General features: G+C 42.1%; 1 protein-coding gene across 6 annotated transcripts in view; it reads left to right on the top strand.

Annotated features, from left to right (window-relative positions):
• The window catches only part of grik4 (glutamate receptor, ionotropic, kainate 4), a 345,779-nt gene extending 322,821 nt beyond the window's left edge, over window positions 1–22,958 (top strand). For 4 of the 6 annotated variants that reach the window (XM_007549419.2, XM_016670189.1, XM_016670186.1 and 1 more), the window contains 8 exons: window positions 249–362; window positions 11,653–11,762; window positions 12,670–12,843; window positions 15,212–15,377; window positions 16,963–17,188; window positions 19,639–19,767; window positions 19,849–19,967; window positions 21,063–22,958. In XM_007549419.2, coding sequence (XP_007549481.1) covers window positions 249–362; window positions 11,653–11,762; window positions 12,670–12,843; window positions 15,212–15,377; window positions 16,963–17,188; window positions 19,639–19,767; window positions 19,849–19,967; window positions 21,063–21,452 — 1,428 coding nt within the window. In that variant the 3' untranslated portion in view covers window positions 21,453–22,958. Of the gene's footprint in view, window positions 1–248; window positions 363–11,652; window positions 11,763–12,669; window positions 12,844–15,211; window positions 15,378–16,962; window positions 17,189–19,638; window positions 19,768–19,848; window positions 19,968–20,930 lie in introns of all 6 variants that reach the window. The other 2 variants (XM_016670188.1, XM_016670190.1) reach the window with 2 other exon arrangements.
• Window positions 22,959–27,762: the final 4,804 nt, after the last annotated feature.

Genomic DNA, 27,762 nt, shown 5'->3' on the forward strand with positions numbered 1-27,762 from the left:
CACACTCTCATGCACACACACGAGGCCAATGTTGGATTATCCTCAACACAGATAGTGCTGTTGGTGGACAAAGGGTCTAAAGGATACAAAAGGGTATTATGGGGGTTTTGGCTACCATTAGTCTTCTTCTGTAGTCATCCTCGTCGTCTTTTCAAACAGTTTAGTCACATAGAGGATGTTATTCCTCGGAACTGGATTACACGTGTGTCTGGGTTTGTTTTTATGACGCGATCTGACTCTCCCTTCAGAAAGCTGACCTGGCCGTGGCCGGACTCACCATCACAGCGGAGCGCGAGAAAGTGATCGACTTCTCCAAGCCTTTCATGACCCTGGGAATCAGCATCATGTACCGTGTCCACCTGGTGAGTTACCCCACCACAGGCACACACACACGGCAGGCTGTCAGCCATAGCTGTAAAAGACCCACTCAATTCTCTTTTTCTCAAGTGTCTCTTTTTGCCAGTCTAAATCCTGAAGTAATTTCTGCTGCTTGGAGACCTCCTGGCATTTCTCACCTCTCAGGTGACGCTTTTTTTCCTCTTCTTGCTTTACTCTATCCGCTGGATCTATTCCTTTCTCGCTCGTTCCTCGCGATATCAACTTCTGGACAATAACCAGCTCCCGTCCCTCCTTGTGTGTTCTCATGTTTTCTTCCTTCTGCCTCTTTTGTCTGCCCGCTCTGCCAGCACCAGATGGTGTGTTTTGTAGTGTGAACTTCTTAATGAATGTAGCCGTTTCACTGTTGCTTTCTGCCTGCTCTCTGATTATGGTTCAGCCGTCTTATTCGCACGGGCGCTGGCCTGCACACGCACAAAGAGGGACGAAACGGCGGCGGCAGAGCAGGTGGAATGGAGCCAGCGTTTGCAGAAACCGTGGCCCATTAATCACCGGCCCTCCACCAAAACACAAGGTGACACCAGAGGGCCCAGAGGCCCCGGCCAGAATCTGCTCCGAGATGTTCAGCCACGTGCGCGAGCTAACGGCGCGGTGCCGTCCCGGAGGGACATTTAGTCGTGTTTCTTCGATCCCGCCTCTCCACCTCCTGCGTGTCCTCATTCATCCCTCTCCTTCCTGCAGCCTGTTCACTTCTTGAGTACCTGAAAGAGTCGGCCGCGACCCAGCGGCTGTGGGGGGGAATCGATCAGTGCTTTGCAGCAGGTTGCAGCCTTAAATGGGCGGCAGGGCAGCGTGTTCGTCCGTAGAGGCGGAAAGCCGGCAGGTGGGCGACATCGAGAGGAGACGAGGTGGAGCCGCTGTCGCCGCAGGGCCCCCGGCGCATGGAGTCAAAGAGTTGAAATTAGCGCAGACTCGACCCATTTTCTGAGTAAAAAGGTCAGCGAAAGAGAAGTGGAGAGATAACAGCGTTTGAAAAGGTAGAGAAAACAGAGCGGGATGAGAGACGATAAAGACCCGCAACCCTCTACCTTTGCCTCTCTCCGTTTGCGTCGTTCATTTCCCTGCTCTCCCTTCACGTTCTGGTTACCCCCCCCCTGGGCATTTCTGGATCTGATTCACAGCAGTCTCTCGCCATGCTCTGAAATCCAATATTTGAATTTCTGCGACTGCACTTATTTAGTTCTAATCCACTGGCTATTGATCCGCGGCTCAGTGCTTTCTGCAGAGGCGGTCTTGCCGCTTATTTCAAACTTTAAATGAAAATTTCAGTGTGATCAATAGGAAGGGTGAATGTGATGAATTGAAAGTGCTGGCTACCTATTAATTACCATTTAATCTCAATTTCTCCTCTTTGTCAGTGTGTTTGTCTTTCTGTCTCCTGTTTCTGTCACCTGCACTCGCCGTTTCTCCACTTTATTTCTGTTATTGAACACCTGTGTTTTTTCCAGTATAGATTTTTGATGGTGAAGAAACGGCATTTATGCTACTACGCCCACAACAGATCCTAGAAAGAAGCGCAAAATGAAATACGACCGGCTTGTTAGAAATCTGGATTAATATAACCAACCATTGCTTTATGCGTTCAAAAAATGTCTCATTAAATGATCTCGGTCACACATTAGGCAGGTTTTCCACAAACTACAGAGCAAAGTTTAGAAATGTGTATTTTTGACCATTCTTCGACAAGAGACATTTTGAGGTCAGACACTATTAGATGAAAAAGTTTGCCTCACACTTTGCTCTAATTCGTCTTAAAAGTGTTCCTTTGTGCACCTTGTTTTTTTGCACTGGTGGAACGTCATGTCTGAACAAGATGAGATCATCTACAAATGATATCCACAGAGTTGAAATTCCCCAAAATAATCTCAGCGATCTGAAGGATGAAGAGTTTCTTACTGGAACTAAGGACTCCAGAGCCTGATCTACGCACTCTATCAAATGTTAAGACAAGACAGTCAGGCAGTTCTCCAGGGAGCTGTCTAACCCAAACTCATCCATTGAACTGCCAGACAGAGAGGAATGATTCATCACTCCAGAAAACATCCCTCCACCACTCTACGTCCCAGCAGCAGCATGCTTTACACCACCACCTCATGTACTGCATTGAGTTTGGTGATGTAGGTCTTGATTGTAGCTGCACAGCCATTTAAACCCACTATCTTGAACCTCTCTATGCACCGTCATCAGCTCTGTTCAATGCCTCATGAAGTGAGAAGATAATAAAAAGTTGCCTCTGAGCACAAAGAGCCTCAAAATCCACTGGCCCCACTCGCTGTTTCTCCTTCACCCGACCACCTGTCTGTCATTTCCAATCCTTTCTATTATCAAGACTGGAGTTGCTGAACGTGGGGCATCCTACCACAGTTTACTGCTGAACTTCACTGAGCTCCTGAGAGTGACTCAGTGTCACGTTAAGGTGATGCATTTCACCCACCTGGAGAGGATGAAGCGGTCAGAAAACCTGAAACTGAATGATTTGGAGGGATGAACCGATAATCCTTGCGATATAGTTTGTTTTGGTTGGTGGTTAAGTTATTGCACTCTCAGTTAAGAAGCTGATATGTGATCAGTTTAGCTCACAGGCGTGACACAAACATCTCAGCATGCCAAACGTTTTAAGGGATGTAAAGAGGAAAATAAATATAAAGCAGATGTATCATATGTACCGAACTGAAACGATGTCGATCGAGTACATTTTACTGCAGTGGTGATAGGTTAGAAAAGAGTAAATACTACATGCATGTTAGGATAACATTAGCACCAAACATATATATTGGACAACATTTAGTGATTACTGTGCTGTTAAAATATGTTATTTGATTTGGCTCAGCTTAAACCTGAATGTGAATTTAGCAATGCCGCGCTACAAAACCTGCTAGGGTCTTTATTCACCAGGGAGGATACTCTTGCCATGTTTTCTCTGGAGGGTTGTGACTCTGCACTATATATGTAAAAAAAAAAACACATTGAATATATTTATGAAATTCTGCTTGTTGTCTGCAGCAGGAAGAGCACAACCTCGTTCTGTCTTCTAGCTGTCCTCCCCAGCAGTTTTACAGCAGCCTGAGCAATGTCAGCGAGCGCCACATGCTATGGAGGTGCCTGATGTGGTGCATCACATGACATGGAGCCTGTATGAGCGACTGCAGGACTGAAATTTGCATTGGATTTATAGGCTTAGACATCATCTTTTAGAACCGTCATGAAAAAATAAAGCTTTAATACAAGCTATTATGTTAGCATTTATAAAACAAATAACGAACTATAAGCCGCTACTTTTTTTGCCCACGCTTTGAATCATGCAGTTCGTAGCCCGGGGGAGCTTTTCTGTGGATTTTTCTTCAACCACCAGGGGGCTCTTTAGCAGGAAGTGAATCATTGGAAGTCAAAGAAGAACGCGTTAATTTTCGTTTAGAACAAGCACATGCTAGCAGCAGGCACGACGGAGAAATTTCTTCAAACTCATACCTGTTTCATAATTCTGTTTGGTTTTTTTTTTTTTTTTCTTATAAAGGTTTTGTGCCCAGACAGGAAAGTGGGTAATGAGAGAAAGATATTCAACAAAGATTATCAGGCTGGGACTCAAACCTGCAATGTGCGCGTCGAGGACTAAGGCCTCCCCCATGAGGTCTGTGCTCAACCCCTGCGCCATCACAGCACCCCACCATTCTTAACATATGCAAAAAAAATTTATCTAGACTGTTTGATTGCAACTTTGGCTGCATGTTTAGGGTTGCTGTGCTGAGATCTTTTGCAGCCTCCTCCGTCAGGATTGACTTCTGAAGACAGGCTGTCACCATGGGGATGTTCAGGATTAGTTTTCCACCACTCAGTGTTTTACATCGTTGCTAAAAATAAGTTCCTATGGTTTTCTTTTAACAATGGCTTCCTTCTTGCCACCATTTAATTAAAAGGTTTTGCAGTGCACAGCTTGTCCGCTTGTCCGGTTTGCAGATTCTCCCATTTCAGCTGTGAATCTCTGCAGCTTCCCCAAAGTTGCCACAAGTCTTTAGTTGATGTTCTAGTCGTTCCTTTAATGCCCAGCCTTTCCAGTGTAGATCCACAACTGTATCCTACATCTATTTAATGTCTTTCCTGCCTTCATCAAGTTGTTCATCAGTGTTTTCTAACAAACCTCTGGGTCCTTCTGAACTTATACTGATACTAAGACTAAAATGCACACAAATGGACTCTACCAATTTGTTCTGGAGGCAGTTCACTGAACTGGTGTAACCTTTTAGGAAACTGAATACAAATTTCTATAAGCAGGGGTGCTGTGGTGGCTCAGGGGTTGAGCACAGCCCGCCTGGGGGAGACCCTGGTCCTCAACACGGCCGTCGCAGGCTCAATTCCCGGTCTGGTGACCCTTTCCACATGTCGTCCATCTCTCTCTCTCTCTCTCTCTCTCTCATTACCCTACTTGCCTGTCATAGCACTTTCAAATAAAGGCCACTAGAGCCAAAAATAAAAACATTTCTACCAGCAAAAATGTTTGAAAAACTAATATTCTTTTACATGTTGATCTACGACACACTTTCTCTGCAAAACACATGAAATTTGAGCTTTTTCTGCAGAGCCTGTAGGCACACAAGGTCACATAGATTTGCGCTTTTGTACAAACCAGCCTGACAGGAAGCCGACCGACCTGGTGAGCTCGGGAGGCAGCAGGACGCTGATGTGAAAGTGACCCCGTTTGACCTCTGCCAAATCAGGTCCTCTCCACGGATTGCCCCCGTGGCCGTTTCGTCAGGCGTAGCATCTGACAGCATCTGCTCGGACACAATTAGCAATGTGCACATCATCAAAGAGCCCCGAGTGAAAGACACAAGGCAGGGAGGCTCAGGGAGGGATGGCAAGGAAGACAACATAAAAGGGAATGAGGAAAGAAACGGGAGGAAAGAGAGGCAGGAGCTGAGCAGAGAGAGGACAAAGAAATCAGAGCAGAGAGGCGAGCAGGTGAGTGTGTGTGAGGTAAAATGACAAAAGGAAGTTTCTTTCATTGAGTCAGTATTCAGGAGATGAACCCTTCTGTTGCCTCGGAGGGTGACGGTGTGGTATGAATACCAAGAGGCCGGATGACTTGGTGAAAACCTTGACTGGATAACCTCACCAGCATCTTCAGTCACCTTCCTGGCATGTAGGCGACTCCCCCGGGGGGGAACGGAGAGGAGCAATCCGGGTGATGGGAAGGTGCGAGAGAACAAGGGCAGTAAAAGTTACACGTCCAACTCGCTAATTTGTGTGCCAAGAGGAAAAACAAGAGTACGCTTACCGTCGAAGGCATGGGTTTTAGGCTTATTTGTTTTGATTTCTTCATGGAAGCAGGTCGTAAAGGATTTTGTTTTTCTGTCTGCATCTTTGCGCACCCTTTGATTTGCCTCATATCCTCTTATCGTCTTAAGGGAGGGATGAACGCCCGTAAAATGATTCACTGCCTTAATAAAAACAGTTTATGCACGGCAGCAAATGTTTATGTGTAAGAAGATGGGGCAACGTATTGCTTTACTGAACCCTTATAAAATCACATTCGGTTCGTTCCGAGTCTGATTCACGTGCCGAAGCAGCTATTCCCGTCAATACCGCAGCCTTCTGCCTCTTTGGAGCATTTATCTCCCCTTGAGCGATTAATACCTCACGGCTTGCGGTTGCCGTGTTTTGCCCGTCTGCAGTCAACCACCTGCTGCCTCTGTGCAGGGGGAGCAGAGGTGCTCGTCCGAGAGCGTACCGAAACTGCCGTGCCGTAGCTGACTGACAGCAAAGACAGCTGCTGACAAGATTTAAAAGATGCGCGCGCACACACACACGTGTGCAAAGGTGCTGACAATCTGCTACACACTAACCTTACAAAATGAAGATACTATTCTCCCTCCATACATCTCTAAGAACAGAGTTTAAAGAGCAAAATCCCAGACCATCTGGAGGTGCCTTTGTTTCTTTAACCTCCTTCACCCTGTGAGATCTTGCATTGGCACAGGTTGTACTTGTGAGACCAAAGGTAGACAACACAATTGTTCAGGCAGTGAAGTGCTGCTGAACTGGGCTGCTGCTGAAATAGATGAAGTTGTTGAAGCTCCACGTTGGATTGAAGCCGATTTAAGCAACCTGAAAAAAATCATTTCTGCGAATCTCTTACCATCTAACGACTGGAGGACAGTTTGGCAAAAATGCAATAGATTTTTTTTTAAACAGTAAAATAACAAATTATATCATCCATCCATCCATTTTCTATACACCCTTGTCCCTTAGTGGGGTCAAGAGGGGTGCTGGTGCCTATCTCCAGCAAACGTTTCGGGCGAGAGGCGGGGTTCACCTGGACAGGTCGCCAGTCTGTCGCAGAAATTATATCAGATTTTTTAAAGTGATTGTCAAGTATTTGTGCAACTTCAAAAGTTTTTTTTTTCCCTCCCTAACCTTATCACATTATCACTAACATTGCCAACCATTGTTTGGAATGCAGTATCTGTTAGCTAATACATATTCCAAGAAAAATGAGTTAACACTTTGCAAATAAGATAATCTGCCTGATACAGGTTGTGGTTGGCAAAAGGCAACTTTTACAGGCGTCTCAATCGAACTTAATGACACCCCAATGAGGTAATTGAGTCTTTGATTTAGGTTTGTAGGAGCCTCTCTGCAACTAAAGGTTGCCGTAGTTCTCAGGAACTGAAGATGTTTCCTGTACCTCAGTTTTAAGTTTTATGCTGCCTCTAAAAATAACAGCAACCCAACAACAGTTCTCTTTGGATCCACTTTAATATCTATCAATCAATCATGTTTATTTGTGTAGCACATTTCATCAACGAGGCAGTTCAAAGTTCTTTACATCATAAAAGTACAAAAATAAAAAGTCATAACGTGCAGTGAGGAAGATGGATGGTTTGTTTTGCAACAATATTTTATTTCAGTGTGAAATGAATAAAGTATTTCTGACTTTGATTTCACTCAAAAGTGGAGTCTTAGATTAAATTGGATTGAGTTTTCACAACTGTTTAGATATGAACTGCTGCGCATGCAGAGGGTTTAAAGGTGGAGCTGGAGCCGGTCGACTCTTCACTGCGAACATCAGAGTAAAGGACACATTAGCTGAATTTCAACCTCCAATTACTTAACTCCACAAAACACCTCATTTTATATTAGACTCTGTTTTATTTGATGCTTCCACTTGTCTTTCCTGCAACTTGAAAACCGGATATCCCTGCTTACAGCTGACATCAGATCACAAACATGTTCCAGTCCTTAAAAGTCTACTGTTTGAGGTTTCCTTTCGTTCCGAGTGCCTCTGATATTAATCGGTGAATCTTCTGACATTTTGCAGCTGAAATTGCAACCAAACAGATGAGATTGGTCTCTTTCTAAATTCCCGTCAGTCTCTCCAGCTCTCCTTCTTTTATCGATTTTAGTCTGAGCTAAATTTGACCACTCTGCTTCAAAATGTCCTGCTGCCTTCTTGAGCCAATCACTATCCTCGTGCCTCTGCTGTTTGGTGCTGAGTGCAGAGTTATTTTATCAGAACTGGAGTGGAGAGGGGAAAAAAAAAAGTCTTTGAAGAGCACAAAGAGCGAACCAAAACTATCAAAGCACAAAGTTTCTTTCTCCGTTCCCAGTTTACTTAAGTGTTCGCAAAATGGGATATTTAAAGGAGAAAATGTCTCCTGAGGAAACAACTCATGACATGCTTTTGAAAAGAGGAACATTTCATGCAGTTTCCACAGAGTGCTCATTAGTGCGTCTGCTTCTGCCTCACTTTGGACGATCCCATTCAGCCCTTGGAAAAACACAACTTTGTTTGAGTCCTAAAGCAAACATTTTAGCGCACAAAAATCGAGATTTCCTGAGCAGCACGGTCTCCAGCTGTTTTCCCTTTTGTCCTTGTAATCTCTGCCTCTTTCCCGCCTCTCCCTGCCTGTCCTCTATCTCTCCGGCACCCTCTCTCTGCCATCTGTTAGCACGGGAGTCCCTCACCTCCTCGGCTCCGTTTTAGTGTAGTAACAGCACCTTGGTGGGAACTTAAGACGCGGGCACGCGGGGGCCAGCAGTTCGCAAAGCGCCTCTTCAGCATGCACCAAACCGAACGAGCAAACAGGAAGACTCACGTCAGCACAACCCCTGGTGCCAGCTGAAGGCGACTTGGCAGCATCTCTCTCCCTGCAGCAGCACTCTTACCTTCAAGAAGGCCATTGTGTGCTTCAGCTCTCTGCTCGTCTGTTTCCAAACCACTATCATCATTATCGTCACAAGCAATTACCCCTTGCAGATGGAACGGTGCGCATTGTGACTGGCACACTGATTTGAATCTTGTTCAAAGTGTTAGTGAATCCCACTCTTTGCCCCCGATTTCCGTAACCAGGCTCAAACGCAAGTGATTACGGTCGCATTAATGAGTTTCTTCCGTCTCTGCACGTGTCTTTTAGCATAACAAACGCCCAACGAAATAATTCCACTCCCCTCTTTGCCTCAGATTTGATTTTGAAGGGCCTCAGAAATCTATCAATATTTTGTTCCAGCTTGCGTGAGGTCTCCTAGGAACACTTAATTGAGTATATTTCCATAAAAGTGATTTAGGCTTGTTCACGTGGGCTCCAGAGTGTTTCTGAAATGGAGGATAAGCAATTTCTACACGACGTGTTATGCCTTTGTCTTCTAATAGCGCTCAGGCAGTCAAGTTTCTCGATCACCTCCGCTCTCTGAGCGCCCTCCCTGCCCCGACAGCCACGTCCATTTCCCGGTCGTTAGCAGATGGTGGATTGTGCGGCTGTGTGTAAACGGCTAATGTTCTCTTAGTGAATTTGCAGGAGAGAAATACGGTGTGAGCGTTCACAAACTCGTATGAATATGCATGCGGACGCGCTCTGACGTCGGTTCATCTGTAATTGGTTTCATTTAGAGGACAAAAGCTGCTGGCAATGGATAATGAAACATTAGAAATTAGCCCCTGGTTTCCCACTGGTCCGCTGACTGCCGACCTTATTTTAGCTACTTTATATCCCGCTAACCAATCCAAACAGATATATAGCAGCCCTGTAGCTGCTTCGGCACTGCTAGCCTTATTGCCCGAGTCAGAGCTATTAATCTTCTTCCCTTTTTTTCCCCTCTGAACGTGGCTGCTGTTCACCCCAGGCCTGCTGGAAGTCAAGTATAGGTCATGGAAATGAATTTATGCTTAATGCAGCCATAATGGTTCAGTTGATTATCTGAACCCTCTCCCTGTAATGCATGTTACCTTCTAGGAAGACCAAATACTGCCTGTTGACTGAACTTCATTTAATCATTCTGACCTCCACTTGGTTTTTATGGTTGGACCTTAGACTGTATCAAGTAGTTTCAGTGTAAAGCAAACTGCACCAAATGCATGAATTACAAACAACAGTTTATGTTTCCTTTTGTTCAAGTACTCAGTAATTATGAAGAGGTATGAAAAAAAATCAGATTTCATCATTTCTGATGAATATAGATTTGAAGAACACAATATGTATTTGATTTCTATCAAGTCAATACTTGAGCCACATTTTGTGTGTCGGTGCTTGGTACTGAAAGTTTTGCTCATTTTTCTTTTCAGCGTTCCCACAGCATGACGCCACCATCTCTCTGTCTTACAGTGCTCCTGCACACGCCGTGTCTTGCTTGCCAAAAAATTCAATTTTTGTTTCTTCCACACACTTGCACTGTCCTCTACACGACTTACTGCAGTTTTTCGACACAAATCCTCATGCCTTCCCCTCAGCAATGATTTTCCTCTTGCCTCTCTTCTGGTTTCAGAGCATGTTTATATTTTATAATCACCTTTTTACATACAGGTAAATCTCACTGAGACATGGTGTCTCATTTTCTAGAGTCATCTGTTTTAAATATACATATAAAACCTTAGTCATCCATGACTAAAACTCATCCTGCTTACAAATTATCCTCACTGAGCTGTGGATCTGTGCAGCTCCTGCAGCAACCCTGGGCCTCTCGGCTGCTTCTCTGAATAATGCGTATTTGCAGTTGTGCCGTAATCTTCCTGCTAACGAATGATGGACTGAACAATGTCCCACGAAATGTCCAAAAGTATTGTCTTATCTACTAACTTTGCTTTTAAGCAAACTGTCCCTGACCTGGTGTGTTTCCGGCCTTCATAAAGTAGCTTAGCTGATCTCACCTCATAAATATTTGAGGGCTTTATAGAGCAGCCGTATTCGGGCTCCGTTAACTAATTAAGAAACTTTTGAGGGCTAGTTGGGTCCCCTGGATCTTACCTGAGGTTTTCCGAGACGAGGGAGCTGAATACAAATGGAAGCCACATTCTGTCAGCTTTTTTATTGGTACATGTTGAAAATCGAGGCATTTCTCTTCCATTTACTAATCCTCGACTGCTTTGTTTTGGTCTTTCACATTAAACTTTAATAAAATGCATAGAAGTCTGTGGCTCTAACATGAGGTGTACATATTTTTGCAAGGCAAAAGTGTTTGTTTTTTTAAAGCAGCCGATTCTGGGAAGCAAAGCCTCTTATCTCTGTTGGTGTATCACTTTGCAGCTCTGTGCCACTCTGTTGACATTTCATGGGAGGCTGAGTTTGTGCTTTCATACATGCAAATGAGATACACATAATTACAGTGCTATCTGTTTAGGACAGGAAGATCTGCGCTTATCGCATTGAAATCACTTTATTTACGGTAGGAGTCACCTTTTTCTGCCTTCTCCAAAGCAAAGCAGGGAGCAGCTAATGTTAGCTACGCAGACTAAACCGGCCTCAAGCGAGGGAGTCAGCGCTCTTCTGGTTGAACAGGAGAGACACTTGAAAATGCCAATTAGTTCACTTTTTGCTCCGTCTGCACCGTTTTAGTATTTATACTCGTTTTGAACGTCTCGACGTTTTTTTTTTCCATGTTGCTGTCACAAACTTCACTGTGCTGTTGGGATTTTATTTGATGGCTCAAGAGAGAATAGTACAGTTTTCAAGTGTGATTACAATAACATGAATTTAAAAGGTTTTTTTTATTATTATTAACAGTCCTGTGAATTTATGTCCGTCCTTTTAATAAGGAGAATCACCTTTTGTTGCGTTTACAGCTGCAAGTCTTTCACGGTGTGTCTCTGAACTTTCCACAGCTTTGTCAATTCTTCTTTGCAAAACAAATTGAACTCAAACCAATTTATTGATTTGAGTCTGGCTAAAAGCTGGATTTTACATTCAGAGAGGTTTGTTGTTAAATCTGAGGAGTTGCGGTAATATTGCTGTAAGCATTACACAGTTATTTGTGTGTGTTGTGTTTCAGGGACGTCGGCCGGGCTACTTCTCCTTCCTAGATCCCTTCTCCCCTGGCGTCTGGCTCTTCATGCTTCTGGCCTATTTGGCCGTCAGCTGCGTCCTCTTTCTAGTGGCCAGGTAAGGGTAAGCTTGATCTTTACAGAGGAGAATGAGACAAAAGGACGAGAGGAGAACAAAGGGTTGACTACAGAGATTAAAAACAAAAAGAAGAAGAGTTGTTTGGGGGATACGCAGAACAGGAAACAGGTGTCTGTTCCCTCACTTCTTTTAAGTTTTTGTGGTTGATCTGCAACACCACAGGGAAAGGAAACGCTCTGCTCTAAGCAGCGGGTCGTTAGAACCACACTGCCACCTGCTGGCCAGGGAGAGTACTGGTAGATCTGCTGCTGAAACGTTGGGATGAGATTAGATTGAACCTTATAAATGTCTTGGGAATTTGGTATCCAGCAGCAGTAGCCAAACAGAAAGTTCACCAATAAATATTAAAAGAGGCAATCTGGTAACAAAAGAAGTGTAACTTATATTTGAATAACAAGCTGCAGGATAAGTGTAAGTGATCCCAGATCAGCTGGCACATAAAACCTTTGGGGAGCTCTCGGTTGATGATATGCAGCACGAATTATAAAATAACCTCAGAGGTCTTCCATATAGCTTCCTAATTTAGTTGTTTTGGAGACAAATCACACAGTAGTTCAAATTTGAGCAAGATATCTGCAAATAATCTAATCTCTCAGTGTTGCACACAACCGATTTTTCCCATGTTGCATTGTGTATTCAAAATTCACAGCCTGTTTCCCTGTGATTAAAGCGAGCTGCACTGTGGGGACTGAAAGGAAAGCTGTTTGTCTCTCTGGAGAGCCAAGGCGACTTTGTGCTCACTTCGTTGCTCCAATCTCTTTGCTCCTTGTCGTTTGCTCCTCTTTATGTCTCAAAATCTGTGCGGCTCTTGGGTTTATTCTCTCTGATTCATTCCTCCAGACTCTGAATGTTTATGTAACCTCCAGCTTCTCCTGTTCCCCTGCAGACTGACGCCGTACGAATGGTACAACCCCCACCCCTGTCTGAAGGGACGCTGCAACTTGTTGATCAACCAGTACTCGCTCGGCAACAGCTTCTGGTTCCCTGTCGGCGGATTCATGCAGCAGGGATCCACCATCGCTCCCAGAGCATTGTCAACACGTTGCGTCAGCGGAGTGTGGTTAGTACTGGCAATTTTTTTCCAGCTTTCAAATCCACAAACCTAACGCGCGTTCAGCTCTGCTCTGACCTACTTTTGCTGCAACATGAATTGCATTTCATCTTTTGTTTGCCCTTGCCACCACTTCAAGAACAGTGATTGTTGTAGTTCTACTTTTAAAAAAAAAAAAAACATGCAACCGTGTCTTCAAAAATGCTTTACCAGCACCTGATTATTTATTTTAATGATGGCCGTAATACTGAAACAGAACTTAAGACCTGAACTGAAGTGTTCAGAAAAAACCAGAGGATCAAATAAATACCCCAGGTATCTTATTCCATTAACCTTGTTTTTACAGACGCATTATTACCAAAAAAACCTCATGATTTTGGGGGGATTTTCATCATAACAACACAAAATACATATTTGTGAAATGGCAGGAAAAAAAATTCAAATTTTTTTTGTGAATGTTTTGTAAATAAAACCTGAAAAGTGTGACATGCATTTGTATTTAGCACACTGAAGTAAACCACCTGCGACTGCACAGGTGCACTCTCTTTACTAAACGGCTGACTTCTGGAAGAATGTGAGTTTTATTATCGACACCAAGTAGAATTCAAATAAAACTAATTGAGCTTTGTAAAGTACCAAAACACAATAAAGTTGTTTGACGTTGGAATATTTTTGTGACGCACCACATAAAGCAGATACATAAAACAATGACCTGGGAAACCAGGTACAATAAATTTGCACAAACATATTACAGAAAAGAACCAGGAGTAAAAGCTTCTCTTAGAAGTAAACTAATAGTGTTTTTATTTAAGAAAGGTGGGACATTATATGGTACTGGTACAGTTAAAAGTGAGTGAAACATGAACAATAATATAAAGGGTGTGGTAGAGGCACAAAAAAGCATTAACATTACTAAAATGCAAATGGATTTATTCACTGTAGAATACTGCAGTGCATACACATGAAAATATAAATAAATACAATTACACGTGAATACATTTCAAGTAAATGAATGAAATCATTCTTCTTTTCCTGATCAACCAACCAGGAAAAGAAGAATCTTAGATATAAAAAGTCCATTCATCCCTGTTGAAATCCCAGGTTTCTATAATATAACAAATAATTTCAGACATTTTATAATTTATAATATGATCTACAACTTCTACATCTTAAGAGGATGAAAAGCTGCAGTATGTCTGGAGAGGAAACTTAGAAAATATGCTGCAATAATGTGCTTGCATATGCAGTCTTATTTGTTGAAGCACCTTTTGATTTTATCATGAGCCTTCAGCCTTGTTGGGTAGGACTCAATCTGCATGCCACATCTTGACTCGGCAATCTTTTCTGATCCTCCTCTGTCAGATCTCCTGCGCCGCCCTCTCAGATCACACCACAGCTTTTCAATCAGATTCAGGTCTGGAGTCTCGCTGAGGGATTCGGAAACATTATTCTGCTTTTGACGAAGCCATCCTTCTGGTGGACTGGGTGCTTCATTTTGGTTGTGCTGTGAAATGAATTTCATTTTCAGCTTCCTTCAGAAGCATCAAAGTTTTCGACATACATGAACTATTTGGAACTGTTCAAAACAAAACAAAAAAGTTTTGGGGTGATAAAAATGTAGGACGTTGTTATCACATGTGTTACACAGCGAGCACTTGCAAATAGTTTCTGCAGCTGCATTGACGATGAATGACTGAGTAACATCCTGTTCCTGGTAAAGTGGTGACGTTTCACACTTACTGGATTTGAAAACCTCTGAAAAATTGAACTGTTCATCACTGAACCTTGTCTGTATGAGCATGTTGTATTGGTGTGAACTACTTTATTAGATCGTATATTTCTGTGTCTGTCTTTTAAACTGGCTGTTGACATGAGGGGAACTGAACTGAAGGACAGTTAAACTAAATCTACAGTTTGCAATGACAGTTAAACAATCCAGTTTGTTCAATTTGTGTCACATATAACAAAAATTTAAATTCTCTAGTTTCCTAACAAAGTGAAATAACTTGTGTTGTTTCCCGTTTTCATTTCTGTTTGTTTCAAACATTTTTCTCTGATTTGGGGCGGCTCTGGTGTCGTTACTCCAGAGTTTCAGGATGTCAGTTTTCAAAAATCTCTTATGCATTTGAGACTCCGTCTTTCTTTTCATGTCTGCTTTTGCATCCTAACCAACCGTCGCCCCATTTCTCCATCCATTTCCACCGACCCCCTCCATCCGTCCAGCTGAAACCTCCTGCCGTGTTTTCTCCTCTCAGGTGTGGAGTTGTTTTAATCTTCCCACGCTTTCGCCACGATAATTCATCTTCATACAGGAGTCTGCTTTTGCATACATTCATAGATGGATACATATGTTCTTTATCTCTGCCCTCCTCCACAGGTGGGCCTTCACATTAATCATCATCTCCTCGTACACCGCCAACTTGGCCGCCTTCCTGACTGTTCAAAGGATGGAGATGCCAATAGAGTCGGTGGACGACCTGGCGGATCAGACAGCGATAGAGTACGGCACCATGCATGGAGGATCCACTATGACTTTCTTTATGGTGGGAGCTCATATTCCAGTGGCTTTTCTTCTTAACTCGTAGTTTCCAGTCGAAACTATGTGCATCAGTCTCATCCTAATGTGGTTGCTTTTCATTTTGAGCGGTTTCTTTCTTGTTGTGGATATCTTACCCAACTTACAATTTCAAAGATTTTTTAAAGGTAATAAATAATTAGGCGCACAAGTTCCTGTGTGAATTACTGGTGGATTTTCTGCCGCCCATCAAATTGACGGATTTCGCAAACGTATCTTTAAGCAAGTTCAGATACTTTCCGCACAGTCGAATTCAGTGACTTCAGAAGGTCGTGCCAAATTTTACCGTTAATTTATTGATCTATTTTGTATCGTCGTCATGTTGGAACATTGAGTTACACAGAAGTTTCAACCATATCCAAGTCAGATTGCACAGATTGGAGGAAAATAGATGGGAAATTAAAGACATCCCAGGAATCACTAAGGATCAACTGGAAGCTGATGGAAAACCAGTGAATCTGTCCACAGCAAAGGAGTTTTGCATTTCCACAGGCGAAGGAAAAAAAAAACCCTGTACCAAATCTTACATCTTCAAGCTCAATTTAAATCTAATTACTACTCTTAAAAATAGTAATTTTGCCAGAACCAACCAAATTGAACAAACCAATAGTGAAACATTTAGTTCATATCGATTGACAGCTGCAAAAACAATGTTGCTGCGGAGCGCTCAGTTTTATCTAAATACGCCGCGGGTGTGTGTGTGTGTGTGTATTTGTTTCTTCTACATGCGTATTTTCACTTGGTGTCCGTTGAGAAAATCCACAATAAGTTCAAATTTGAATTCTTGTTTTATTTGTTCTTTGCTTTCTTATCTACATATCCAATAAATAACGAATAACCAGCATTAACTGTAAGATCTGAAACAGGAAAACTAGATGTGAACTTGCCATTTTAACTTTGCCCTCGCTCTGACTTCCAAAACTCTTGTGATCGATAAGTCAGACAGTAAGTGTTGGGATCCTCCTTATCGCCTGCTTGTCTTTCTCCTTTCACCGTAAGTTTTATTTCTGTCCTGCCTGCCCGCTCCGCCATCCAATATCCTCCTCCTCAAGGAGTCAGTCAGCTGTCCAAATCCCATTCCAGCCTCTTTCATCTGCTGCATATTTGACCTCAGAGAGAGACAGAAAAAGACAGTGACAGTGAAGGACGGTGTTACAGAGGAGAAAGGAGACATTAGTCCGACTCTCCTTGATGCTTTTACACTTAGTGGACCCCGAATAGCTCAGGGAAAACTGGCCAAGAGCACATGCAAGAAAGGCAGCGATATCATTTGAAGTCTTTGGTCTAAAATGTGTAGATACTCAAATTGAAACTCGTATGCGGCCAAATGGGGGGGGAAAAAAAAAGCAGCAGACGAAGCAGAATCACTGAATCGGAGTTTGAATAAATCCATCAGTCAAGAAAATGAAAAGGGGAAAACAAATAAAAACTCATCTCCACATCAGCAAAGGCAGAAAATGTTTATCTGCAACTAATAAACCTCTGCCGCCCGACTTCTTGCAGCCGACTGTTTGTTTGTTCTGATCCGATCTCGCCCTCGTGCCGCCCTGCAGAACTCCCGCTACCAGACCTACCAACGCATGTGGAACTTCATGAACTCCAAGCAGCCCAGTGTGTTCGTGAAGAGCACCGAGGAGGGCATCGCCCGGGTCCTGAACTCCAACTACGCCTACTTGCTGGAGAGCACCATGAACGAGTACTACCGCCAGAGGAACTGCAACCTGACTCAAATCGGAGGACTGCTCGACACCAAGGGCTACGGCATCGGCATGCCACTGGGTGAGCGGGGAACGGTGAGAGGGAGAGGAATTACGGATGAGAGCGAGCCAACGTTTATTGGTGGAGCAAAAGGAGAAAAGAGGCCTGGCGTAAAAATGACAACTTCAGAGGCCGGGGCTGATGGTTTCACCTAAATGTGCTGTATAATTCAGTGTGAAGCCTAGAAAAGGAAAAGGAAGAATAGGAGCATTAGCTGAAGAATGGACCATAAGCGTTGCATCGGAGGGTTAAATTGAAAAGTAAAGCCCCTGCATAGCCAAACAATCGGCTCCTATTATTTGGACAAAGTGATGCAAAAAGTGAGAAACTAGCAAGACTTTCAGCCGGGCTTTTACAGAACCATTTCTTTGCTAAGATGAGACAGAGAGGGAGTTTAAAGTATCCTGAGAAATGTTCCTGAGAATTTAGATGCGATACTTTGATCTCCTGCGGCATGAGGAAGAATACGTCTTCAGTAAATAAGATTTGAAATCCTTTGATGTTTACAAGATAAAAATTAAATTTTTCTGTGGATTATGTTTTACGCCTGACACTGGACATGTCCTGTGAAATCAATTTGAGGTATTTGATCTTAAATCTGAGCCGTTCCTTCTGAATTCAACATTCATGTTTCACACCGAACTCTAAAGACAAGACGCTCTTTAGATCAGACTCTGATCCGAGTCTGATTTCCATCATTAGCCCTGGGGCAGGTGCTATTAAAATACAATATACAAATTGGAACCATTAAGCAGGAATGCAAATAGTGCAAGTTAAGGAGGAAAACACTAATGAAGATAAATGAAAGGTGCCAGTTTTAAAAAAAGAACAGCACAAACATCCCGTCATATGCAAAACCTTTGAAAAAACCAAATCCTAGTATCAGTACCAGTAACTCTGCAGAAGATACAAAAGTAGAAATACTTAAAAATAGTTCATTTATAAAAGGTATGCAAGTGTTTTAATCTGCATCCTTTTTGTGACGTTGGATGTACACATAATAAGTAAGTCTTCTCATTAGTGATGTCCTACTCAAGATTTTTTAACCAGATACTAGTTAAGGTTTTTAGGACCAAGAATTCGGTGATATTGAATCCCATTCCTGTTAAAACTAGTAAAATATCAAGTATAGGCCTGAACTCAAAGTCCAGTAGAGTAATGTGATTTTACACGACTCTGATGTCAGATATTCTTGTCCCAACAAGAAGAGCTTCTGCTTTAACATGCTGCATTTTAACAAGTTTAAGGTTGAGACGGATGATGATGTTTCCCCAGTCAGTCTGTGTAACATAATCAGGCGTCTCTTGGTGCTGGAGACCAGCCTACTGGAGTTTGTTTGGATGGTAGAATACCAATCTATTTACACATTTCTGTAATTTCTTTCCATTTAAATACATAAACAAGACATTATGCATCCATCATGACCAATTTGGACGTGGACAAAATGAGTCTGAGCAGCAAGATGTTATGCGTTTGGTGAAACTACTTAAGGGTTTCAGATTGGGAAGCATTCGCAGATGAAGGCTTGACCACATTTAGGACTGAGAGTCTTTAGTCAACTCATGCCTTCCTCCTGCTCACAAAGTTTCATGCAACTCAGTTTGCCAAATCGTTAGGCTAACAACACTTTTCTCTCCTTGTAGCATATTTCAGTGTCATTCCAGTTAGCTGTGTGAGGATAAGCTTAGCATTTTTGTTTAAACCATTTAAAACTTTATGTTTAATAATGAAAGTTTTAGTTTTGCTCTGCACGGCAAACGGACAGCTGTCTGAGAACAGCACAAAGAGCAGCCGATGTAGCAAAGACAGACGGGAATGTTAGCCAGCAGTGGAGCTCCTTCTACTGCGAACATAAATGTAAAGGGTGAAAATGATAGATTTTACAGATCATCAAAGTAACGATTACAGTTTAACAACTCTGATTTGATTTCAGACGGCAATTAAAATATCTGTCTATTAAAGGGTATGTAAATATCTAGTTTGCATCAGCAGAAAAATGAATGGGATAATGAAACCGCATAGTTAAAAGGGGGGAAAAAATGCATATCAATTAAGTTTGTCAGGGTTTTCTGACGTACAAACTACGAGTGGAAGATGCATTGAGTTCTCCTCTTTGCAATCTGCTATTCTGCTGCTCCAGAAAGGACCTTCTCCCTTTCAGCTGAAGGAGTAGGAGAGGCGCGGCATAATCAGCTGATTGCAATCTGAAATTTATGCCACTAGGTGTGAGTGCCGTTGCTACAGTGAGCCTTCAGAAAAAAAAAAAAAAGAAAAAAAAAACGGGGGCCGACGCAGGATTGTTCAGTCAAAAGGCCTGCCTCTGATTTTATCTTCAAATTAACTGCCAAACCAGCTTCAGCCACACAGATATAGGCTCGTGTGAAAATATGATTATGTTCTGTATCGTAAAGTTCTGCAGGTTTCGGAAACTTTTAAGCATCCGGCGTAAGAAACTTTTCTCCTCCCTTCAGGGTCGGTGTACCGCGACGAGTTTGACCTCGCCATCCTCAAACTTCAGGAGGACAATCGTTTGGAGATTCTCAAGAGGTTTTGGTGGGAGGGCGGCAAGTGTCCAAAGGAGGAGGACCACCGGGCCAAAGGTTTGAGGGCAATCCTCGGCGTAATCAATCGCCGTTTGCTTCTTCGTTCCCTCATTTCCTTGACCTTTGCCCTTTCCTCAGGTCTGGGTATGGAGAACATCGGCGGGATCTTCGTGGTGCTCGTGTGCGGCCTGCTGGTGGCGATCTTCATGGCTGTGCTGGAGTTTGTTTGGATGTTAAAACAAGCCCCAGGAAATGAGGTGGGAAAAGCATATTTGACCTTGACATACTTTGCTTCCTTCCCCTGTGAAGGGCCGTGAGGTTTTGCATTAGCGCGTTGCATCTATTCTTCCCCTCTGAGCTCCCGGTTCATTGCATTAATAATCGGCTGTCAGCACAGGTTAAGGAATATTTTTAAAGTGTACAGTGATAAAGCATTTCCTCATGTTTGGGAGGATAAATCTAAATTATACTTCTGACCTTAGAAGCTTATTTGCAGCTTAATCTGGAAAGAGGCTTGGAAAACATTCATTTCCAAATGTGAATCATTTGTGCCTTGAAGTGTTAATGGACTCAGACCTGCATGCAGTTCTACGTCTGTTCCTTTGCCCGGAAACCTTTGCATTCGCTCTGTGCAACTTTATAAAGCTCTTTGTACTTCTTGGATTTTTCTCAAGTATCAACCATAAACTTTACTGTGTTTTATTGGGATTTAAGCGGATAGAACAACAGAAACCAGCATTTAGTAGTAAAGTGGATTTAAAACTGAAGTGAAGAGGAATAACAGCTTTTACAGGTTGCAATATATAAAAAAACAAATGTTTGATGTGTTTATATTTAGTCCTAATCGCTCAGCGCTTCTGATGCAACAACAGCTGCACGTCCTTTGGGATTTTTCTCAGATTTTCGTATCACAATGCTAAAGAAAATTGCCCTTTGATGTTTGCAAAATAAATTTGTGCGTCCTGTCTACCACATGAAATTCTAATAAAATATTTTGAAGTTTTAGGTTAATGCTAAATGTTTAAAAAAAAAGAAAGTCCAATGCCCCAAACTGGTGGAGAACTATCACTGACGTGTCTTCATGTGCGCATGTTAGAAGTGATGCTATCATATTAACGTGGTTCAAACGTGTTGTGATTCTTTGTATTTGTTGCTGCTAACCGGTCATAAAGATAACCATGAAACCTGTGTGTGTTCTGTGTGTCCGTGACGTCCGTCAGTCTGTCCTTACCGAGTCAGTCAGTCAGTGACTTGTCTGGCCTCTCTCCATTTCTCTTCTTCTCTCTTATCCCCCCCCCTCTCTATCCTCTTCTCTTATTTTTCCTCCCTCCCCTCCTCGTGTGCGCACGCAGCAGTCGGTGTGTGAGGAGATGCTGCGGGAGCTCCACGGGATCGTGTTGTGTCGGGACAGCCTGCAGGTGAGGCGCCGGCGGGCGGCGTCGCTGATGCGGCCGCGGCCTCTGCCCCTGGAGGAACGTCGAGCGCGAGCCGCCGCCGTTAGCCTCAGCAACGGCAAACTGTGCGCGGGCACCGGCCTGCCCGAGCCGCTCTCCCACAGACTGGCGCAGGAGGCCGCCCTGGTGGCGAGGGGCTGCAGCCACATCCGGATCTGCCCCGAGTGCAGACGCTTCCAGGGACTCCGGATGCGTCCCGCCGGGGCCGGCGAGGCCCTTCCCTCTCCCACGCACAGCGAGGAGAGCATAGAGTGGGACAAAACCACAAATAGCAGCGAACCTGAATAACACTAGGAAAATCCAGCAAGACTGACTTTTCCGACAGACACCTCTCTCTCTTTTTTCCAGGGATCAAAGACCGCGTGGTATTTTTATCCAGCCATTCTGAGCTTGTTCTTGAAAAGCAGGACGGCGCTGCAGACTTTGTTTTGCCCTTGAAGCAACAGCCTAAAGTTAGATTTTGAAATGTTTTTGGATGATTTCTGTTTTCCTTGGTCAGAGGAAAGAGAACTGATGAGCGTGTCTCATTGCGGTCTGTCCCTGGAGGCCCTTTGTACCCTGTGAAGCAGGGCAGACAAAAACAGCTACGGGGCATTTGTACTATGCAGTATTTCCAGTCATTTATCATTGTGCGGTTCATTTTTTTTTATACATTTCTGTCCTCCGTTTGATTATTATAACTAAATATTGTTATTCTATTCTTAAAAAAAAATAAACCACTTGTTTTTTTTAGTCTGACAGTTACCTGTATGAAGATGTCCCACATCCTGCGAAGGACTAGGGGGGTTAAAGCAAAGTCATCCTTTAAACCTTTTTATTTTAAAAGTGCCAAAAACCATGAGTGTTTCCTTGTGACTAAATGAAGCACCACAGCCTTCAGAAAACAAACAAATTCAGCTGAACCAAGAAAATAAAAATGCTGCCGCACATCAGCTTGTTTTGTAGTGACACTGTTCTATAAAATAGAATAAAATAGCCGTTGATATCGCGACGCGCGGCGTTGGTGGGCGGCCAAATCAATCACATTCACATTCTGATCAAAATATAAGGTGGTGACTGAGTTTCAGCATTTTCTAGAAAGATGCCCGTTTATTTCCAGCTTCCTTAAGCTGCTAACACACTCTTTCTTTCTTGTCTCGCCACACACAGTGGTGTCTTTACAAGTGCTTTTTTTTGCAGAGCTACAAACATGAAGAAAGATTTTGCTTACGCATTGGGTTGGAGGGTGTTTTTCTATACTGTGCAGTAAAAAGGAATCTGCATTTTGTTTCAGCTTAAATGGTTCAGACAAAGGTAAGCTGAGGAAATACAGAATGTAGTTTTCAAGTAATGATTTAATTCATTCTACCGAAACCAACATTGTCTTATTTGAAGCTGTCACTGTGATACATCATGAAATAAGTTTAATTTCATTGGCTAGTGGTAGCCTGATTACTGCTTGTCCTGTGCAATAAGAGTCGTGTAACTAGCACCTGTCTGACAACATGAAGTAGGCCAAAGGACCTCAAAAAAACAACACACCATCTTATGATCTAAAGAAATTCAAGAGCAAAAGAAAACCAAAGGAGTGAATACCCATCAGTGTCAAAAATACTAAAAAAAAAAAAATCACATTTAAGGATTTTGGAACCACAATCAGTGCAATTTTCCTCTACTGCAGAAAACTTGGAACAACAGTGGCATCTTCTGAAGAAGTCCAGGCCTCAGTTGCCCCAGTTCAGGTCATTGTTCATGACTCAATAGAGAGAGAGGCGGGATAAGAACAGCATCCCAGGGAGAGTACCAAGGGGAAAACAGCAGCAGGGAGAAAGGAACACAAAGATCCATCTCACATTTGCAAAAAAATAAATAAAAAATCATCTTCATGATTCCAGAAACTTTTTGGAAAATGTTCTGTGGGTTTACGAGGCAAAAGTAGTTTCTTAAAAGGTGTGTGTCGTTAAAACTAACAGCCTTTCAGAAAAGAACATCATGCACATGATATTTAAATATGGTTGCCTTGTTTTGCAGCTGGTTTGCTGCTTCAGGACTTGGGACGACTTGCCGTCATTGATGGAACCATGAATTCTGCTGTCAAACAGGGAAGATCCTGAAAGAGAGTATCTGGTTGTGGGTTTGTGACAGTGAGCCCAAGGACTTGGGTTCTGCAGCATGACCAGCATAGTTTTCTTAAAATTTTATTTATAAAGTTTTGGCTTGGAGTAGTCTAATTAAAACTGAACTTAGATCTGAGTGAGATGCAGTTGAATATGAATAAGAAGTCATGCTTGAATACCTTTTAGTTTGGCTGAATTAAAATGAGAAAAGTTGTCCAAAATTAATCTAATATGATGTACCCAATTTTTCGGACTAATAAGCCGCTACTTTTTCCCCCAGGCTTTGAACCATGTAGCTTATAACCAGGTGCGGCTTTTCTGCTGATTTTTCTTCAACCACCAGAGGGCGCTTTAGCAGGAAGTGAATCATTGGAAGTCAAAATTGGAAATCAAAGAAGAAAGCGCTGATTTTCATTTAGAACAAGTGCAGGCAGGATGAAAAAATTTTTCAAACTCATGATGCAGCTTTTAAGTTGAAGGTTATCGATCTGGCAGAACAGGAGGGAAATGGAGCCGCTGCACGTAAACTCGGCGTGAACGAAACTATGGTTCGGCTTTGGAGACGGAGGGCTGCGTCCTTAATAAATCCAGCAAATTTATTAGGACGCAGATTTATTAGGTTTTTATGGAAAACCGAGAGCGGCGGAGATACCAGCGGCTTACAGCCCGGTGAGGCTTATATGTGTACGTTTCCAGTTTTTTTTCAAAAGCTTTGTAGGTGCGCTCTATAGTCTGGAAAATACGGTAATCAGTTACATCCGGTTGTTCCTACCAAGGGTGATGGCAAAACTAGATATTAGGTTTATTGGGCACAAAGAATCATTTAAAAACAACGCTGCAACATGGGATTGTGTAGTATCATTGTGTTAATGCTATGACATTTTTGCAGCATTTTCATACATTTTGTAGCAGTAGCACCTATTTAAAACTGATTTAGGTTTCTCTGAGTTAAATTATAAAAGAGGCAACTTGACTTAGCTGTAGATCAAATTACACAGAACAGTAATGTTTGGTAATTCCTTAAAGATGAATAATCTGTACATTCTGGAAATGCAATGCACATATGTGATGTGCATTGCATCACATATGTGATGCCTAGTGCTACTCTGTTGGAGTAGCACTAGGCATTTTTCTAGTGCTACTTTTCTGCAGATGTTCTTTTCCGCAGCATCTATGGAGTAAAAACGATTTGTTTGTAATTTTATCCCAGAAAATGGCTCTGGTAGGGAGGTCACTAGACGTACTTTTTGGATCATCCTGAATCAACCAACCACAGCATTTTGGATTCAGACCATTCGGTATTTTGGACTGAAACAATATTCTCAGAATTTTTTTTTTAATTTTATTTTTGCATTCATCCCAGTTTAAACCTTTTCAGGGGACTGAAGACGTTGTGAGAATGTCGAACAGCATTTATTCGCAGAGTTGCAAAGAAACCTCCACAACGCCCCTGGAATGTGGAGCAATTTTGCAACAATTTTGGTTCATGTTGGTTGAATTTCATAAAACATCTGTTAATGTAGCAAATTAATTTCATGTTAGTTTGAAAACATTTTTAAGTTTTATTCCATTGCGAGAAGCTTGGAGTGAATTTGCCAAAGCTATAGATAGAAGACATGAACGAATCGGTTATATTGCTCACAATAAATCACAAGTTTTTTTTAAGTTTTTTTTTACACAAGTCCATGCAGGAAACTTTTTTTAGTCCTTGGTCTACCCAAGGATCAAATAGGACAACGTTTAGAGTTAACAACCCCTGGGAGATTTAAGGTTGAGGGTAATTTACTTCTGGAGAAAAAAACATTCAGGTCAGCATCATGGAAATATCCCTTTAGTGCCATTTTATTAGATTTCCACAACAGTTGTTATAAATACCCGCCGGTGATGAACACAGTTTTTGTTCCGTACGCGTTGAATGAAATATGACCCCTTTTTCTGCTGTTAAAACTGTAATTCCTTTATTTTTGCCTTCATGTGAAACTGGTGACCAACCTAAAAGCTCTTGGTAAAGAAGATTTTACTGCAGCAGTTTTACCTCTGTTCTTTTAAGTGTTAAAACGTTGGCGCTTTTGTTGAATGTGCAGTTTTACAAGCCCCTCAGAGAAGTATTCTGCTTCTGACGTGTTTTGACAGTTTTCATACTTTATTGAAGCTATAGAAGCAGAAAAACGTCATCTGTTCTTTGGGATGAGTGACTTGGGGAAACATAAACAATGATTCACTCACTTTTCTCTCCCTTTCCAAAGAGCTTGATGGCAGGAAAAAGAAATAAAATCTAATTAATCACACAAACAGTTTGTCGTGTTAATCCCTACATCTCAATTTGAAAATTATTTATAAATGTCTGTTGGAGTAACATTTGCCCTTTTGCATTTTTCTACAAATGAATCCAGGAAGACTCTTAGTTACTTATGAGAGTTTAGGCTGAGTCACTGTTTTGACGGCTTTATGATAACCTCACTGAATCAGAGGGCAGCGGCTGCCGGTGCAGACCCGTCCTTATCGCCCATCACTTTAAATCTGCACATCACAATCTGTCAGTCACCCTCATGTGGACGTATGTTGTTCTGAGACGTTTTACTGATTCAAATAATTCAGATCCTCAAACACATTTTACCACCACACAAAGATAACCCGACTAAACATTTTTGTACGAAGGAAAGAAAACTTTATCCACACCAAGCTAAAAGGTGACCCACTTTGGTTGAATCGTACTTAAATTGTTGCTAACCAAACAGGCGCTTTTGGAAAGCTGAGTTCATTTAAACGAGTCCAAGCCTGCCGGACCTGCAGAACCAAGAAATGCCTTAAATAGAACCTGTCTGACAACACATGATACAGGCAATAAGACAAACAGTCTGGACAGATCCAATGAACCACAAAAATATTGTTTCTTTTTTGTTTGTTTTCTTTACAAATTAAGAAACATGGCGCAGTGGTGAACCTTCCCAGAAGTGGCTGACCTCCCAAAATGACTCAAAGATGTCATTAAAAACTCATCCAGGAGGTCAGAAAAGACCCCTGACCTAATTTGATTGAACTGATCTGAAATGACCTTAAACAGACAGTTTATGCTTGAAGCAACCCCTCAATGTTTCCTGAATTCAAACAATTTAAAGAGGAGGCAGCTATTAGGCTTAGGGCAAAGTGCTTGGATCGCTTTTTTTATTATTATTCATAGTTCATCATTGCTTGAAAACAGTTTGTATTTATTCAGGTTTTCTTTGTCTGATGACAAAATTACCTTTATAATCTGAAATATTTCGGCCCATAAGGGTTCAAATCTTTTTTTTTTTTACAGCACTGCAAGATGCCATTTCATGACAGCTTTAAATAAAGGTGCAGCATTCACCTTTCTGTCACGTCAAGCCTCCATCTTGTCAGTTTCCTCTCCTTCTTTAGAGCAAGAAAAGTCAAGAGAAAACATGTTTCATTTCACCTAATATCTGTCAGGTTTAAATGTCTCTGTGTTTTTTTTATGCACATTATCTGTCCATGATCTGCTCCAATGTTTTGTTTTGTTTTTTCATTCAAACAAGCTGGCTCACAAAAGTTATGTAAATACAGTGTAATCAGTGCAGTTCCTGGTAAACGTCTGTTGTGGTTTTTGTTTTTTTCCCAAGAGTAATTATTGTTTGACGTTTATTGTGTTAATGGAGCAGCATTGTACACTCTTGTGTTTTGTTTGTTTGTTGTTGGGGTTTTTTAATTACAAGAATCCTTCTCATGGACAGCTACGTTAATTAGTTTAATGAAGGAAAAAAAAAAAATCTTAAGTCTCCAGAGACATTCACTGTAAAATCTGTACATTTCTTTAACCGTTTAGTCAAATTAATGAGTCGGTACAAGAGAAGAGACGACCCAAATTTTATAAAGGTCTATAAAAACCCGTTTTCATCCATTTGCTGAATGTTACCAAGGAGCAGACGAGAGTGTGAAGGCTCTTTCTGCTCTCAATGCAAACTTCTTAAATGCTGAAAACATTTACAGAGGTGCTAAATCAAGCGTAGTGGGAATGAGATTGCCAATTACCTTGAAGGCACGGAGAGCAGTGGAGTACGAATTAAAACAAATCCCACCGAGACTCTGGGCGACCTTCTCCGGGAGAGAGCTGGCACTGTTTGTGCTTCTATATTTTATATGCTTTATTTTTTTATGTTGACATTTTATTTCATTATAAATACATTTCTGGAAACAACGTCCATTCTCTGGGCTTCTGGTTTGTCTCGTTTGTGCTCTGATGGATTTGACCTTAGCAGCTGTTTAGATCTGTCACGCTGACAGCCTCCTGAGTGCAACTGCTTTTTGTTTTGATTTTTTTTCTTTTATGCAGCGCCTTTTTCAAACTATGCAATCAGAAAACCCGCTGAACGTTTTCACATTTTGTCACGTTACAACCACAAGCTTTAATGTACTTTCTGGATGGTTTTCTGTGATACATCAATGCAAGCATCTCATAATTACAACGAGAAAGAGCAATTATTCACGTTTTTTTATTATTA

This window comes from Poecilia formosa, unplaced genomic scaffold, assembly GCF_000485575.1.
Source record: "Poecilia formosa unplaced genomic scaffold, Poecilia_formosa-5.1.2 Scaffold31, whole genome shotgun sequence".
NCBI classification, from domain to species: domain Eukaryota; kingdom Metazoa; phylum Chordata; class Actinopteri; order Cyprinodontiformes; family Poeciliidae; genus Poecilia; species Poecilia formosa.